At 40.4% G+C, this 12,708-nt stretch overlaps 1 protein-coding gene across 1 annotated transcript in view; it reads right to left on the bottom strand.

The window, feature by feature from the left end:
- The window catches only part of LOC127584211 (glutamine--fructose-6-phosphate aminotransferase [isomerizing] 1-like), a 76,536-nt gene extending 69,968 nt beyond the window's left edge, over window positions 1-6,568 (bottom strand). Inside the window, 1 exon segment of the mRNA XM_052040817.1 lies at window positions 6,500-6,568. Within this exon segment, the coding sequence (XP_051896777.1) occupies window positions 6,500-6,506 (7 nt within the window). The 5' untranslated portion in view covers window positions 6,507-6,568.
- Between the last annotated feature and the right edge of the window lie 6,140 nt (window positions 6,569-12,708).

Raw genomic sequence — 12,708 nt, 5'->3', positions numbered from 1 at the left:
AACTGTATACAGTACTGGCTTCCTTATTTAAGGATGGATGTAACTGTATAGAAAGTGGCTCAGGGTAAGTTGATTAGACTATACCTGGAATGAGTCATTGTCTTCTAAGAAAACATTGGACTGGGTAACTATGGATCTGCTGACATTCAGAGTGAAAGGCAATTTGATTGAAGCAAAGACTCTAGGGCACTTGACAGAGTGAATGTGGAGAGTATAATTCCTCATGTGGGAGAATATAGAACACCTTAAAAATAAGGGGTCATCCATTTCATGTTGAAGGGATAAAGTTTTCTTTCAGAGGGTTTGGAGTCTTTGGATCTCTGTTCCTCAAAGGCCAGAGGATCAGAGTCTTCGAATATTATTAAGGCAGAGCTATGAAGGCTCTTGATAACCAAGTGCAAGAAGGTTACTGGGAATCAGCAGAAACGTGTTGACGTTGATCTTAATGAATGACAGAGCAGGCTCAAAGGGCTGAGAGGTTTCCTGTTCATAATTCATATGTGTGTTTTTACATGTTTGAGTAAAATGTAAGCTGTGACTCATTGGGTAGCAGTCTTACCATGGAGTCACAAAATTGTCAGTACAAACCCAGACACTTGAGCCCACTAGCAGAGGCTGACATTTAAGTGCAGCCCCAAGGTGGTGTCACATTGTCAACGATGCTTATTGGATGAGATATTAAATCAAGGCCCCACCTATCCTCTCTGGTGTACATAAAAGAAAGTATGAAACAATTCCTGGCATGATAGCTAATATCAATCCATCAATCAACATCACCAGTTGGTTGTTAACTCATTGCTGATCATGGGAGCTTTCTGTCTGCAATTTGGTTGCTGTTTTTCCTTTCAACACATACAAACTGCTTAATTCCATGTGACTTGCTTCAGGACATCCCAAAATCATTAAAAGTATTCTATAACTGAAAATCTTTTAGAAACCGAAAGAAAGCAGTTCCAAAAATAGATTTGAATAGTAGCGCAGAAAGTCAGCCAGCTCCCTCATGCTCCAGCCCCCAGATTCAATCCTAATCTCTAGTGCTGTCTGAGTGGGGCTTGTACATTCTCCCTGTAACCAGGGTGCTCCAGTTTCTCCTGAATCGCAAAAACGTGCTGTTAGGTAAATTGGCAGCTGCAAATGGATGGACGTCTTTGAGGACATCTTAACAGGCGATGCTTCAAGAAGGCAGCATCTATCACCAAGGACCCTCACCATCCGGGACATACCCTCTTCTCATAACTACCATGGGGGAGATGGTACAGGGGCCTGAAGACCCACACAACGATTCAGAAACAGCTTCTTCCCCTCCGCCTTCTGATTTCCGAACAGTCCATGAACACTACCTCATTATTCTTTTTTTTGCACTAATTATTTATTTTGTAAGTTAAAGTAATTTTGTGTCTTTGCAGTATACTGGTAGCACAAAACAATAAATTTCACGTCATCTAAGTCAGTGATGATAAATCTGATTCTGATTGAATCTGGGGTGGGAGATGATGGATGTAATTTGTAGGGAAAATTAGTGGAGGAATGGGATTGCTAGGCATGGACTTGATGGGTTGAATAGCCTCTTTCTATGTTGTAAGTAAAAATGAAAATAGGTCTGTGGGTATAAAGGAGTTCAGAGAAGTTTTAAAATGAAAAAAAGCTAAACCTTACGCACTGACTTGCCTAAAGTTATCACCACTGAGGGAGACAAGGACTATTGAGTGGTATATTGGTATTAAATTAAATTACTGGAAAGGATTATATCATATGGTGGATTAACACACCATGCTTTCACCTCTGGGACCTAGAGTTGAATGCATGCCACACAAATGAGACAAAGGTTTCCTCTCACTGGTGAGACTGGGCAGTCTTGACCAAATTTCCCAGTGGATGTGGGCCAACTATACAGAACTGACTTGAAGTTGTCACTGAAATTGATGCCAATAAAGTGTTGCTCATACTTGAAGGAGTCAAGGAGAAATTCTGCAGAAGAGTAATCCAAAAGCAAAATATTGCAGATGCCAGAAATCTGAAATAAAATGTTGGAAAAACTCAGAAGATCCAGAATCTGTGATGAGAGAAAGAGTTAATATCTCCAGTCAATGATCCCTCCTCAGAACTGGGAAAAGTTAGAAATGAAACGAGTTCCCTTCTCTGTTGCCCTTTCTCTGCATCTTAAAACTTGGTTCTTTTCTAACTTCTCGCAATTCTGCTGCAACTTTAACCTGAAATGTTAACTGATGCTCTGACCTGCTGATCGTTTAAAGCATTCTCTTTTTTTATTTAGGTGATGGCCCAATTTGGTGCTGCACCTTTTGTTAACAATGGATTCTTTGACTGTGACTAATAAATGAATTCCTGAGCAGCTGTATTTCAATATTAATGCAACATGTAAAAATATTTCAATTCTCGAATGATGACACACACTGATGAGCAAAAAAAAATCAACATCCAAACTAGGAATGGTAGTTATTGAAGAGGTGAAGTAAATTAAACTGGTCATATGGTTTAAAAATGAGGCTTAGTAGTGACTTCCAGTCACAATATCTTTTAAGGATGGGATTATTTTTAATGTTCTCTTTAACTTAGAACAAGCACATGTATGATCTTACTACAACAAAGATATGTACTTCATACAGACAGAGGGATCCATTCAATAGTGGATCACCAAGCAGCTGATATCATTACTAAACCCAATTTAGTACACCAACTTGAAATTTGTTTATGCTCTTAATTCACTTACACTCTATTTCACTAGTCCCTGCTGAGACAAAAATGAAGCAGTTAATAAAGACCGATTCCTTGCGAATTTCAGATTAATGCCTAAAATTGGAAGATTTTGCAATTCTAACTCATGAAACACATTTCAAGCTTGCTAGATTGGTAGCCATTTCAAGTCTCGTACCTAAAACTTCTCTTAGAGACAACACTTCTATTCAGTTGTAAAGATGGCTAAATTATCAATTTGAGAGAACAATGAAAGATTGTTTCCACTAGTCGATGATGATTCAATAAAATGGGAACACAACAAATTTCCACACTCCTGGTTCTAAAGCATGGATTGCACTCACTCAACTAGTTGTTGAGGTAACAAATGCTTCATTTTGATCCATATGGAAAAGGAGTTCAAAAAGTAACAAGAGTAAAATAGTGTGTGTTAAAACCTATGCCTTAAAAGGGAGAATAAATGCAGATATCCTAGGTGAAACACTTTACAAGACAGTGGTACACAAAGTTTTTTTCCAGAGTGAGTCAGATTGATAAAACAGGTAATTTTTCAGGGCCATTCTTGTGAACCTATTAGTTTTGAACTTCCCAAAAGATACTTAATGATTTAATTCCAACTGAACTCTGATGGACACATGTAGGCTCATGGCTGAGAATTAATTTACCACAGTTTTCCAGCAGTTATGTTGGGTAATTTGGGCACTGAACCAGTGACACCACCAAAGATGGCCGGTAAGGTTTGAAATTATTGAGTTAAATATATTCATGTATAATTTTTAACAAATATTTTAATGTACTTAGCTGGCTTAAAGAATTTGATATTTCTTAATTACTTTCAAAGTTTAAAAATATTTTAAAAGTATTAGTTTTCAATTGCTTTTAAATCATTGTCAAAATGTATAAACATTAGAGATATTCTTTATTACCCATTAGTCAACTAGAATCATACAGTTGTACAGCACAGAACCAGACCCATCAGCCCACCATGTCCATGCCGACCTTTTTGCTCATCTACACTAATCCCATTTACCCACTTTGGGTCTGTACCTTTCTATGCCTTGCCTATTTAAGTACCTGTCTAAATATCTCTTAAACGTCATGATTGTATCCGATTCTACCACCTCCTCTGGCAACGAATTCCAGATATCAATTCTCTGTGTGGGAAAAAAAACTTTCCCCTCAAATCTCCTTTAAAATGCTCTTATTCTAAACCTTGTTTTTTGACACCCATTCCATGGGAAAAAGATTCTAAGTATATTTGGAGGCAAGTCTGATGAATCAACTGTGAGCTTGGGGAACTTCCACTCAGAGTGGCTCAGTGAGGCAGGATGGATGGAATTAAAGAACTTGTATTAGTAATGATGACCATGAAGCTACTGGATTGTTGTCAAAGCTTATGCAATTCAGAAATGATGCTTAGAAGGAAATGCGCCATTCCTACCCAGTTTGGCCTAAATACAATTCCAGGAACACCTATGCAGTTAACTCTTAAATATACCTAATGAGTAGTCAAAACCTCGGAGGATCTATCCTGGGCCCAACACAGAGATGTTGGCACAATCACGAAGAAGGCACGCCAGCGACTCTATCTCATTAGGAGTTTGAAGAGATTTGGTATGTCACCAAAGATCCCTGCAAATTTCTATAGATGTACGATGAAGAGCATTCTTACTGGTTACATCACTGCCTGGTTATGGAGGCTCCAATGCACAGGATCACAAGGGCTACAGAGGGTTATAGACTTAGCCAGCTCTATCACATGCACAACGCTCCCCACCGTCATCTTCAAGAGGTGGTGCTTCAAGAAGGTGGCATCCATCACTTAGAACCTCCACCATCTGGAACATGCCCTCTTCTTGTTACTATCATTGGAAAGGAGGTACAGGAGCCTGAAGACCCACATTCAGTGATTCTGAACAGTGCATGAACACCAACTCGTTATTCCTTTTTTTTTGGCACTATTTATTTATTTTGTAATTTATCATAATTTCATGTCTTTGCACTGTCCTGCTGCTGCAAAACAAGAAATTTCACGACATACAAGTCAGTGATAATAAACCTGATTCTGAAAGTACTATTAGAGATGACAATAGATGCTGAACTTGGCACCAATATCCACATCCCATTAATTTTTTTTGTTTGAAGAAAATCTCCTTGTACTCTAATTTCTAAGTTACTTCTCCGACTGAGAAAAATCTAGATTCTGGGAATATGGTTCCTCAGAATGAGAATAAAGCTTCTTAGAAAAACCTTGAAATTGAAATATCAATTTTTAACACTACATAATTGTTTTCAGTTGGCTATCATGGTATTCATGAACCAATGTTTCAACTGAAAAAAACAATCAGACTTGTGTACACAAAACCTGACAATAACCAGTGCCCATTCTATAAATCCCTACCCTGAAATCTGCAAACTGACAACACAAATTAGGTTAGTTAAAATTTGAAAAAGGCAGCTAGAAACTTCATTTGAAAGAGCATTTAACAATGCCTGGATGCCCAAAAAGCTTTTACACCCAACTCTAAGTGATTTTACTATTACAGTACAGGAAATGCAGCAGACAATTTGGACAAGCAAGCTCCTACTAACATCAATTCAGTAACCATCACATTATAAAGCTTTTTTTAAAAAAAGAAAAGTGTAATTATTGGTCAGGACATCATGGATATCTTCCCTGCTTTTATTTGCTATGGTGCCATGGATATTTTATTTTTACTTGACAGAACTCAGTTCAACATCTCATTCAAAAGGCAGTGCTTTCAGTAGCACAATATTCTTTCTGGACCACTTGAGTATGTCAGCCTGTATATTTTTGCACTCAAATCTCTAGACTAAGACTAAATCACTCAAAGGCAAGTTCACTATCAACTACTGTGGAATCAGCAGTACTATTTAATCCTATTGAGACAAAAAAACTGTCAGAGAGAGAACAAGGAATTCAGCTGCAGGAAAGACAATGTTGTCCTTACATCACCACACAAGGAGTGGCATCACAGAACCTCAGTTTCAGGCATGGCTCTGTTAATAGTTTTACAGTCAGAGGTGCCATCTTTTAGGAAAGACATTCAGCCATGGCCCCATTTGATCTGTCAAATGAGCATGAAAGACAGGAACACAATATCAAAGAGGAACGGGAAGTTACCCAGTCACCTGGCCAACATTTATGGCTGAACTATCAGCATTTAAAAAAAACAGACAATTATCTTGTCACTATTTGTGGAATCTGGGAGTATACAAACTGCGGTATTTCCTTCATTGCAAGTGACTACATTTCAAAATTGGCCTTTGATACGTGCTATAAGATTCTATGCAAATGCTTCATGACCCAATCTAAACCCTTCACAGTCTTTCCTCATAGTCTACCTTCTCCAGTCCTGGCAACATCCTGATAAATCCCCTCTCCAGTGCAGTCACACCTTTCCTATAATGTGGTGATCAGAACTGAACCTGGTCCACAAGCTGTGGCCTAACGTTGTAAGCAGTTCTAAATGAAATACATATTAAATTAAAACCAAACGCAGCACAAAATGAGAATAAAGTAAAATAAATGTAATAAAAACACTGAATACATTAAGGAATATAACCCTCCTGCTGCACTGTAGCCCCCACCCCTCTGCACCCCAAGTCCCTTGCCCTCCCTCTTTCCCCTGTTAAGGGTTGAGTTGCTCTGAGTGGTGGCGGCCGGGACCCTCGCTGCCCGCGACTATTCCCCAACTCCCCACCGGCACCCAGAGCCCGAGATCGGTCTGTCAGCCGCCTACCCAGACGGGGCCGGGACACTCACCGCACATCCTCGCAGCTCTTCCCTCCGACACACGCTGCCGATCCCCGCCGCCGAGTGAGACGCCGCGCCGACTCCCGCCCCTTTCCCCCGCCCTCATTGGCCGCCTCCCCATCACAACGTCGGCGTTGCTAGCCGAAGCGCAGAAGCCGATTGGTCTGTGACGCTGTCACTCTAGTGGAGCGGAAAAAAAGGAGCGCGGCGCTTTCATTGGAGTGACGTCTTCATTGGAGACGTGGCAATGGGATGTCCTGGATGACGCCAAGGCATTGCACAATGATCATGGGTGAGATAATACACACAGCAATCCAGTGCCACCAATTTACACACGAATAAACCCTACAAAGAAGAGACTCTTTTATAAATGAGTCAGGGAATAATTCCCTGAAGTAGGCAAAGGAAACACATTCTTCACTTTTGCAGGGGATGGCGAAGTACTTGAATTTGCTGAGGGGTGAGGAGACACTGTGACAGAACATTTGCCTCATCTCTGTTTTAAATGGATGACCTAGAACTTTAAAACGGTTCTAGATTATCCAACAAGAGGTATTATCTTCCCCACATCCACCCTATCAAGACCCCCTCAAGCTCTTATATAATAGCTAAAACAGAAAATGTTGGAAACACTCAGCAGGTCAGGCTGCATCGGTGGGAAGAGAAAGCTAACCTTTCAGGTCAAAAATACTTTGTCAGATTTCTTTGTCCACTCATTTTTCTATATATCCCTTGGCATCCCTCTCCAAAACTTACTTTCTTATCCAGCTCTGTGTTGCCAGTAAAATTTGGCAGCCATACCTTTGGTTCCTTCATCCAAATCATTTATATAAATTGTAAAAGGTTGAAGCCCCAGCACTAATCCTCAATGCACACTGTTACATCATGATAACCAGTAAAAGACCCATGTACATTTTGCCTCTCTTTTCTTAACCAGCTGATCTTAATACACAAGAAAATAGCAGGAGTAGGACTTGGCACCTCAAGCCTTCCCAACCATTCAGTATGATCTTGGCTGATCTGCCCCAGGCCTCATCTCCTCTTCTGTGGCAATTTCCCAAGACCCTCGATTCCTGATCTTTTTAAAATGTATTTACTTCCTCTTTCAATATTCTAGCCTCCACAATACACCGGGGGAGAGAATTCCAGAGATTCAACACCATCTACATCTCAGTTTTAAATGACTGTCCCCTAATCATGTAATTATGTCCCTTTGTTTGAGATTCTTCCACTGGTGGAAACATCTCAACATCTATCATGTCATGGCGCCTAACGATCTCACACGTTTCAAAAAGATTTTCATTCTTCTAAACTCCAATGACTACAGATCTAATACCTTTAGCTGCGAGTTGCAGGACTACCCTCTCATCTCAGGGATTAGCCTTGTGAGTCTCTGTTGGACTACCCCAAATGACAATATATCCTTTCTTTTTTTGTGTGCAGTTGTACTTTAGGTGGCAACTTGATGAATGCCTTCTGGAAATCCAAACGCACAACCTATACAGGTTCCCCTTTATTGACTGTGCTCGTTACATACTCAAAGAAGAGCAAATTTGTCAAACAGGATTTCCCTTTCATAAAACCACGTTGATTAAGCTTTCGGAAATGACAGGCTATTTCTTTATTATAGATTCCAGCATACTCCCAACAATAGGTGTTAAGCTATCATTTTTCTCCCTCCTTTGTTGAACAAGGGTATCATATTCACATTTTCCAATCTGTTGGTATCCTCCTGGAACCTAAATGAGTTTTGAAAAACTTCAACCAATAGTTCAATATATCTGCAACTACTTCCTTTAAAACCTTAAGATGTAGGCCTTGAAATAGGTTCAAGAGACCAGTTTTCCTTTAACCCCATTAGCCTTTCAGTACTTTGTTCTTCATCATGGGGCTGTTACAAGTTCTCTCCTCCAATTTTAAACCAACCTATCATCTGTTGTATTTTGGACATTTGCATTGTTCTCTAATGTGAACACCAATGTAGAATAATGGTTTTGTTAGATCTGGAGATGATATCCAGAAGGTTCTTCAGAAGTCAAGAATGAGGCGCAAGTCTTATGGTTACAGTGGTTTTATTAGATGTTCATCATAGTGCAAGTCAAACTGTGTCAGCTTGTAACAGCCAGTAAGGCAAGTAAAAAGAAGCAAAAAATGAACCTGGCCACAAGCTCTCCCTTCATACTGCAAACTGGTCTAAACCAGTTAGATAAGGAAACCTGTGAAAAGGTACTGTCTGAGTCACACTTCAGTTTTACAGACAAGAAACTACATTAGTATAGAGCCAAATATACTTCAAGTTACTGAAAGTTTACAGACAAATAGGTGATTACACTTGCTTGTATGTTTGTATAAAGGAAGCAAAAATGACAAAAAGAAAGAAAAACAATTACCTGGACCCAAATCCAACAGTTTAAATCATCTGCCAGTCCTTTGTAGTTTTTAAATCCCTCTCCAGAGGTCCCACACTTACCTTGGCCACCGTCTTCATTTTTATACATAGGAGTTCTTGCTGTTTGTTGTGATGTTAGGTGCCAGTTTACTCTGATGATTAATTTTACCCTTCCTTATTAACCCTTCCTTATTAACTTTTTAGTCCTCTGCTAGTTATTCCCAAAATATTCCATCCTCTGGTCCACCACCAGCCTTTGTCATTCTCTGTGTTTTAATTTTTGATTTAATATTTTCCTTAACATTTTTGTGAATCATGGTTCATCTTTCTCATGGAGTCCCTCTTTCTGAGAGGGATAAATTTCTGCTGTGTGTTATGAAATGACTGCTTAAATATCTGTCACTGCTCATCTACTGGCGTTTCCTTTGGCCTAATTTCCCAGACAACTCCAGACAAATCTTCCTTCACATTGTTGTAGTTGCTCTTATTTAAGTTGATGGTACTGGTCTTGAACTCAAGGTATCCGTAATTCTACCATGTTGTGATCACTGTTCCCAAGAGGATCCTTAAATATATCTTATTAATTCTACATCATTACTCATGACCAAATCTAAAATGGCTTCTTCCTGGGTAGATTTTGTATTGTGTTGGTCAAAGAAACCCTGAAGGTACTTCTCAAAATCCTCTTCCATGGGACCCTCACCAGTTTGATTAATCCAATCAATATGTAGATTAAAATCACACACGGTAACCGAGTTTTCTCCTTACACGCGTTATACCATTTATGCTTTGTCATACCATGATGGAATACTTGGGGGTTCATTGACCACCCTGGTTCATACATCACACACATCTGTGCTTTCTTTCCTCTGCTTTTTGTTACTTCACCCAAACTGATTCAACATCACGTTCCACTGCTCCAGTATTGTGATTCACCACCGCACTGATACCGTCATTGATTGACAATGCCACCCCATGTCCTTTTCTTTATGCTGTTTTTTTTGCAGCATTAAATATCCTGGAGCTTGAGTTCCCAAACCTGGTCACCTTTCACCCATTTCTCTGTAAAAGCTGTTGAACTAAACTGATTTATTTCTATTTGTGCTAGCAACTCATCTACTTAGTTACAAATGTTGTGTGCATTCAGATAAAGAGCCTTAAACTGACTGTTATAATTGTTACTTAGTCTGGTTCTAAATTTCTGCTGCACAGTTTAGCTTATTATTTTCTGCCCCTTCCTGTCACACTGTGATTTTCATTCACCCCTTCACTACCCTGTGCCATTACTCTCTCATTTCTTTCTGATTCACAATGAATAAGAAAATAAACACACTGAATGTAACAAGGAATCCTACCTGGACGTATCACGGCTTGGTACGGCAACTGCTCTGCCCAGGATCGCAAGAAACTGCAGAGAGTTGTGGACACAGCCCAGGGCATCACGGACACCAGCCTCCCCTCCTTGGACTCTGTCTTTACCTCTCATTGTCTTGGCGAAGCAGCCAGCATAATCAAAGACCCCACCCACCCGGGACATTCTCTCTTCTCTCCTCTTCCATCAGGTAGCAGATACAGGTGCCTGAAGGCACATACCACCAGACTTAAGGACAGCTTCTACCCCACTGTGATAAGACTATTGAATGGTTCCTTTATACAATGAGATGGACTATGACCTCAGGATCTACCTTTGTTGTGACCTTGCACCTTATTGCACTGCACTTTCTCTGTAGCTGTGACACTTTACTCTGTACTGTTACTGTTTTTACCTGTACTACATCAATGCACTTTGTACTAACTCAATGTAATTGCACTGTGTAATGAATTGACCTGTACGATCAGTTTGTAAGACAAGCTTTTCACTGTACCTCGGTACAAGTAACAATAATAAACCAATACCAATACCAAGGAATCATCAATGCTGAGCCAAAGCTCTTCAAGCAGCCAACATTTACTGTAGGTATGGCCCCAACGGGGTCCTCTAGTTACAGAGTCAGTCAGCATGGATGAGTTGGGCCAAAGGGCCTGTTTCCATGCTGTATGTGTTGCCCAGCGAGCTAGTCCCATCTGCCTGGGTTTGGCCCATAGCCCTCTAAACCTCTCCTATCTATGTACTTTTCCAGATATCTTTTAAACATTGCTAAATTGCCCACCTCAACCACTATTTCTGGCTGTTCATTCCAAATATGCACCACCCTTTGCCTGAAGAAGCTGCCCCTGATGTCCCTTTTAAATCTCTCGCCTCTGATCTTAAACCTATGCCCTCTTGTTTTTAGCGCCCTCTCCCTGGGAGAAAGACTATGTGCTTTCACCATCTATGCCCCTCATGATCTTATACACCTGTACCAGGTCACCCTTCAATCTCCCATGTTCCAGGGAATAAAGTCCTAGTCTACACAACCTTGCCTTGTAACTCAGGCCCCCAAGTCCAGGCATCCCAAATGTTGCAGCCAAAAACATTACCTGCCCAATGCATTACATCTCTGTTCCATGTAACTAGTCTGGATTTAATTATTTTAATCATGCAATCCTCAGATGTACTAACATCCCAATTTAAATCTTTTGACCAATCAGAAGTGAAGGAAGAAACATCCATCAATCAGCTGTCCTGTGATATCATGAGAGTTTAAAAGTAGAGGGAGTAAAGGCCCCAAGAGCTTAAAAGGAGCAAGAATTGAGGCCCTGAGAGCTTAAAAGGAGCAGGAATAGACAGGACTGGTGAGTGGTGATCAGGAGTCTAGGAGAGCAGAGACACATAGTCAGACACTGATGTCCAACAGCAGGTTATCAGTACATCTAAGGCTTGCATGTTTAATATGACTAAATCCAGACTGGACCTGTATTTCTCTACTCCTTTTAAACTTCTGCTCCTGCTGCTTTGAGCTCGACAGTCGCACATGGAGGGAAAGTGGAAACAGTGGAATAATCACAACAATCCAACAACCAGCCTACTCACCCCATAAAGCTCCAATACCTCAGAGGATGCAGGTCCCACATGGAGGTCATCAGATACCTCTGAGCACACAGCGTTGTGGTGTAAACAAGTTATCGAAAACCTTGGAAATTGGCTATTTGCGAAACAGGTTGATAGTTAAACAGGTTAGATGCTTAATTTTTGGGCAAAAGACATCTGCTCACCTAAACCCTCTGATATTGTGAAAACTATCTGCAAGAGACATCAACATCCAAATCGAATTTTGTCAACTGGTTCCATGCCCAGCAGATCAGGCTGTGCTAATAGAGAGAGTAGAGCTGAGCCAATATCATAGATGTGTGACTTGGTCCCTTCTGATACAACAAAGAAAGCAAAGTACCTGAAGTAGTAGAATTCAATATTGCCCATACAGAAGATGAGGTGCTGTTCCTCAAGCTTACATTGGGTCTTGTTCTTCCAGTGCAGAAGAAGCCAGGGGGAATGGATGTAGAATTAAAGTGGAAGTAAACGGGAAACTCAGGGTCACCCCTATCAACTGACGCAGATGTTCCTTAAAGCTATTTAGTGTACCGCGTTCAGTGTCCACAATGTAATAAAGAATCAGAATCAGGTTTATTATCACTGACTTATATGTCATGAAATTTGTTGTTTTGCAGCAGCAATACAGTGCAAAGACATAAAGTTACTATAAATTACAAAATAAATAAATAGTGCAAAAAAAAAGGAATAATGAGGTAGTGTTCATGGACTGTTCAGAAATCTAATGGTGGAGGGGAAGAAGCTGTTCTTGAATCATTGAGTGTGGGTCTTCAGGCTCCCGTACCTCCTCCACAATGGTAGGAACAAGAAGAGGGCATGTCCCATATCGTGAAGGTCCTGAGTGATGGATGCCACCTT

Source organism: Pristis pectinata, chromosome 29 (genome assembly GCF_009764475.1).
Source record: "Pristis pectinata isolate sPriPec2 chromosome 29, sPriPec2.1.pri, whole genome shotgun sequence".
Classification (NCBI taxonomy): domain Eukaryota; kingdom Metazoa; phylum Chordata; class Chondrichthyes; order Rhinopristiformes; family Pristidae; genus Pristis; species Pristis pectinata.
The sequence above is the reverse complement of the archived record's forward strand: the minus strand, read 5'-3'. Positions and strand labels throughout refer to the sequence as shown.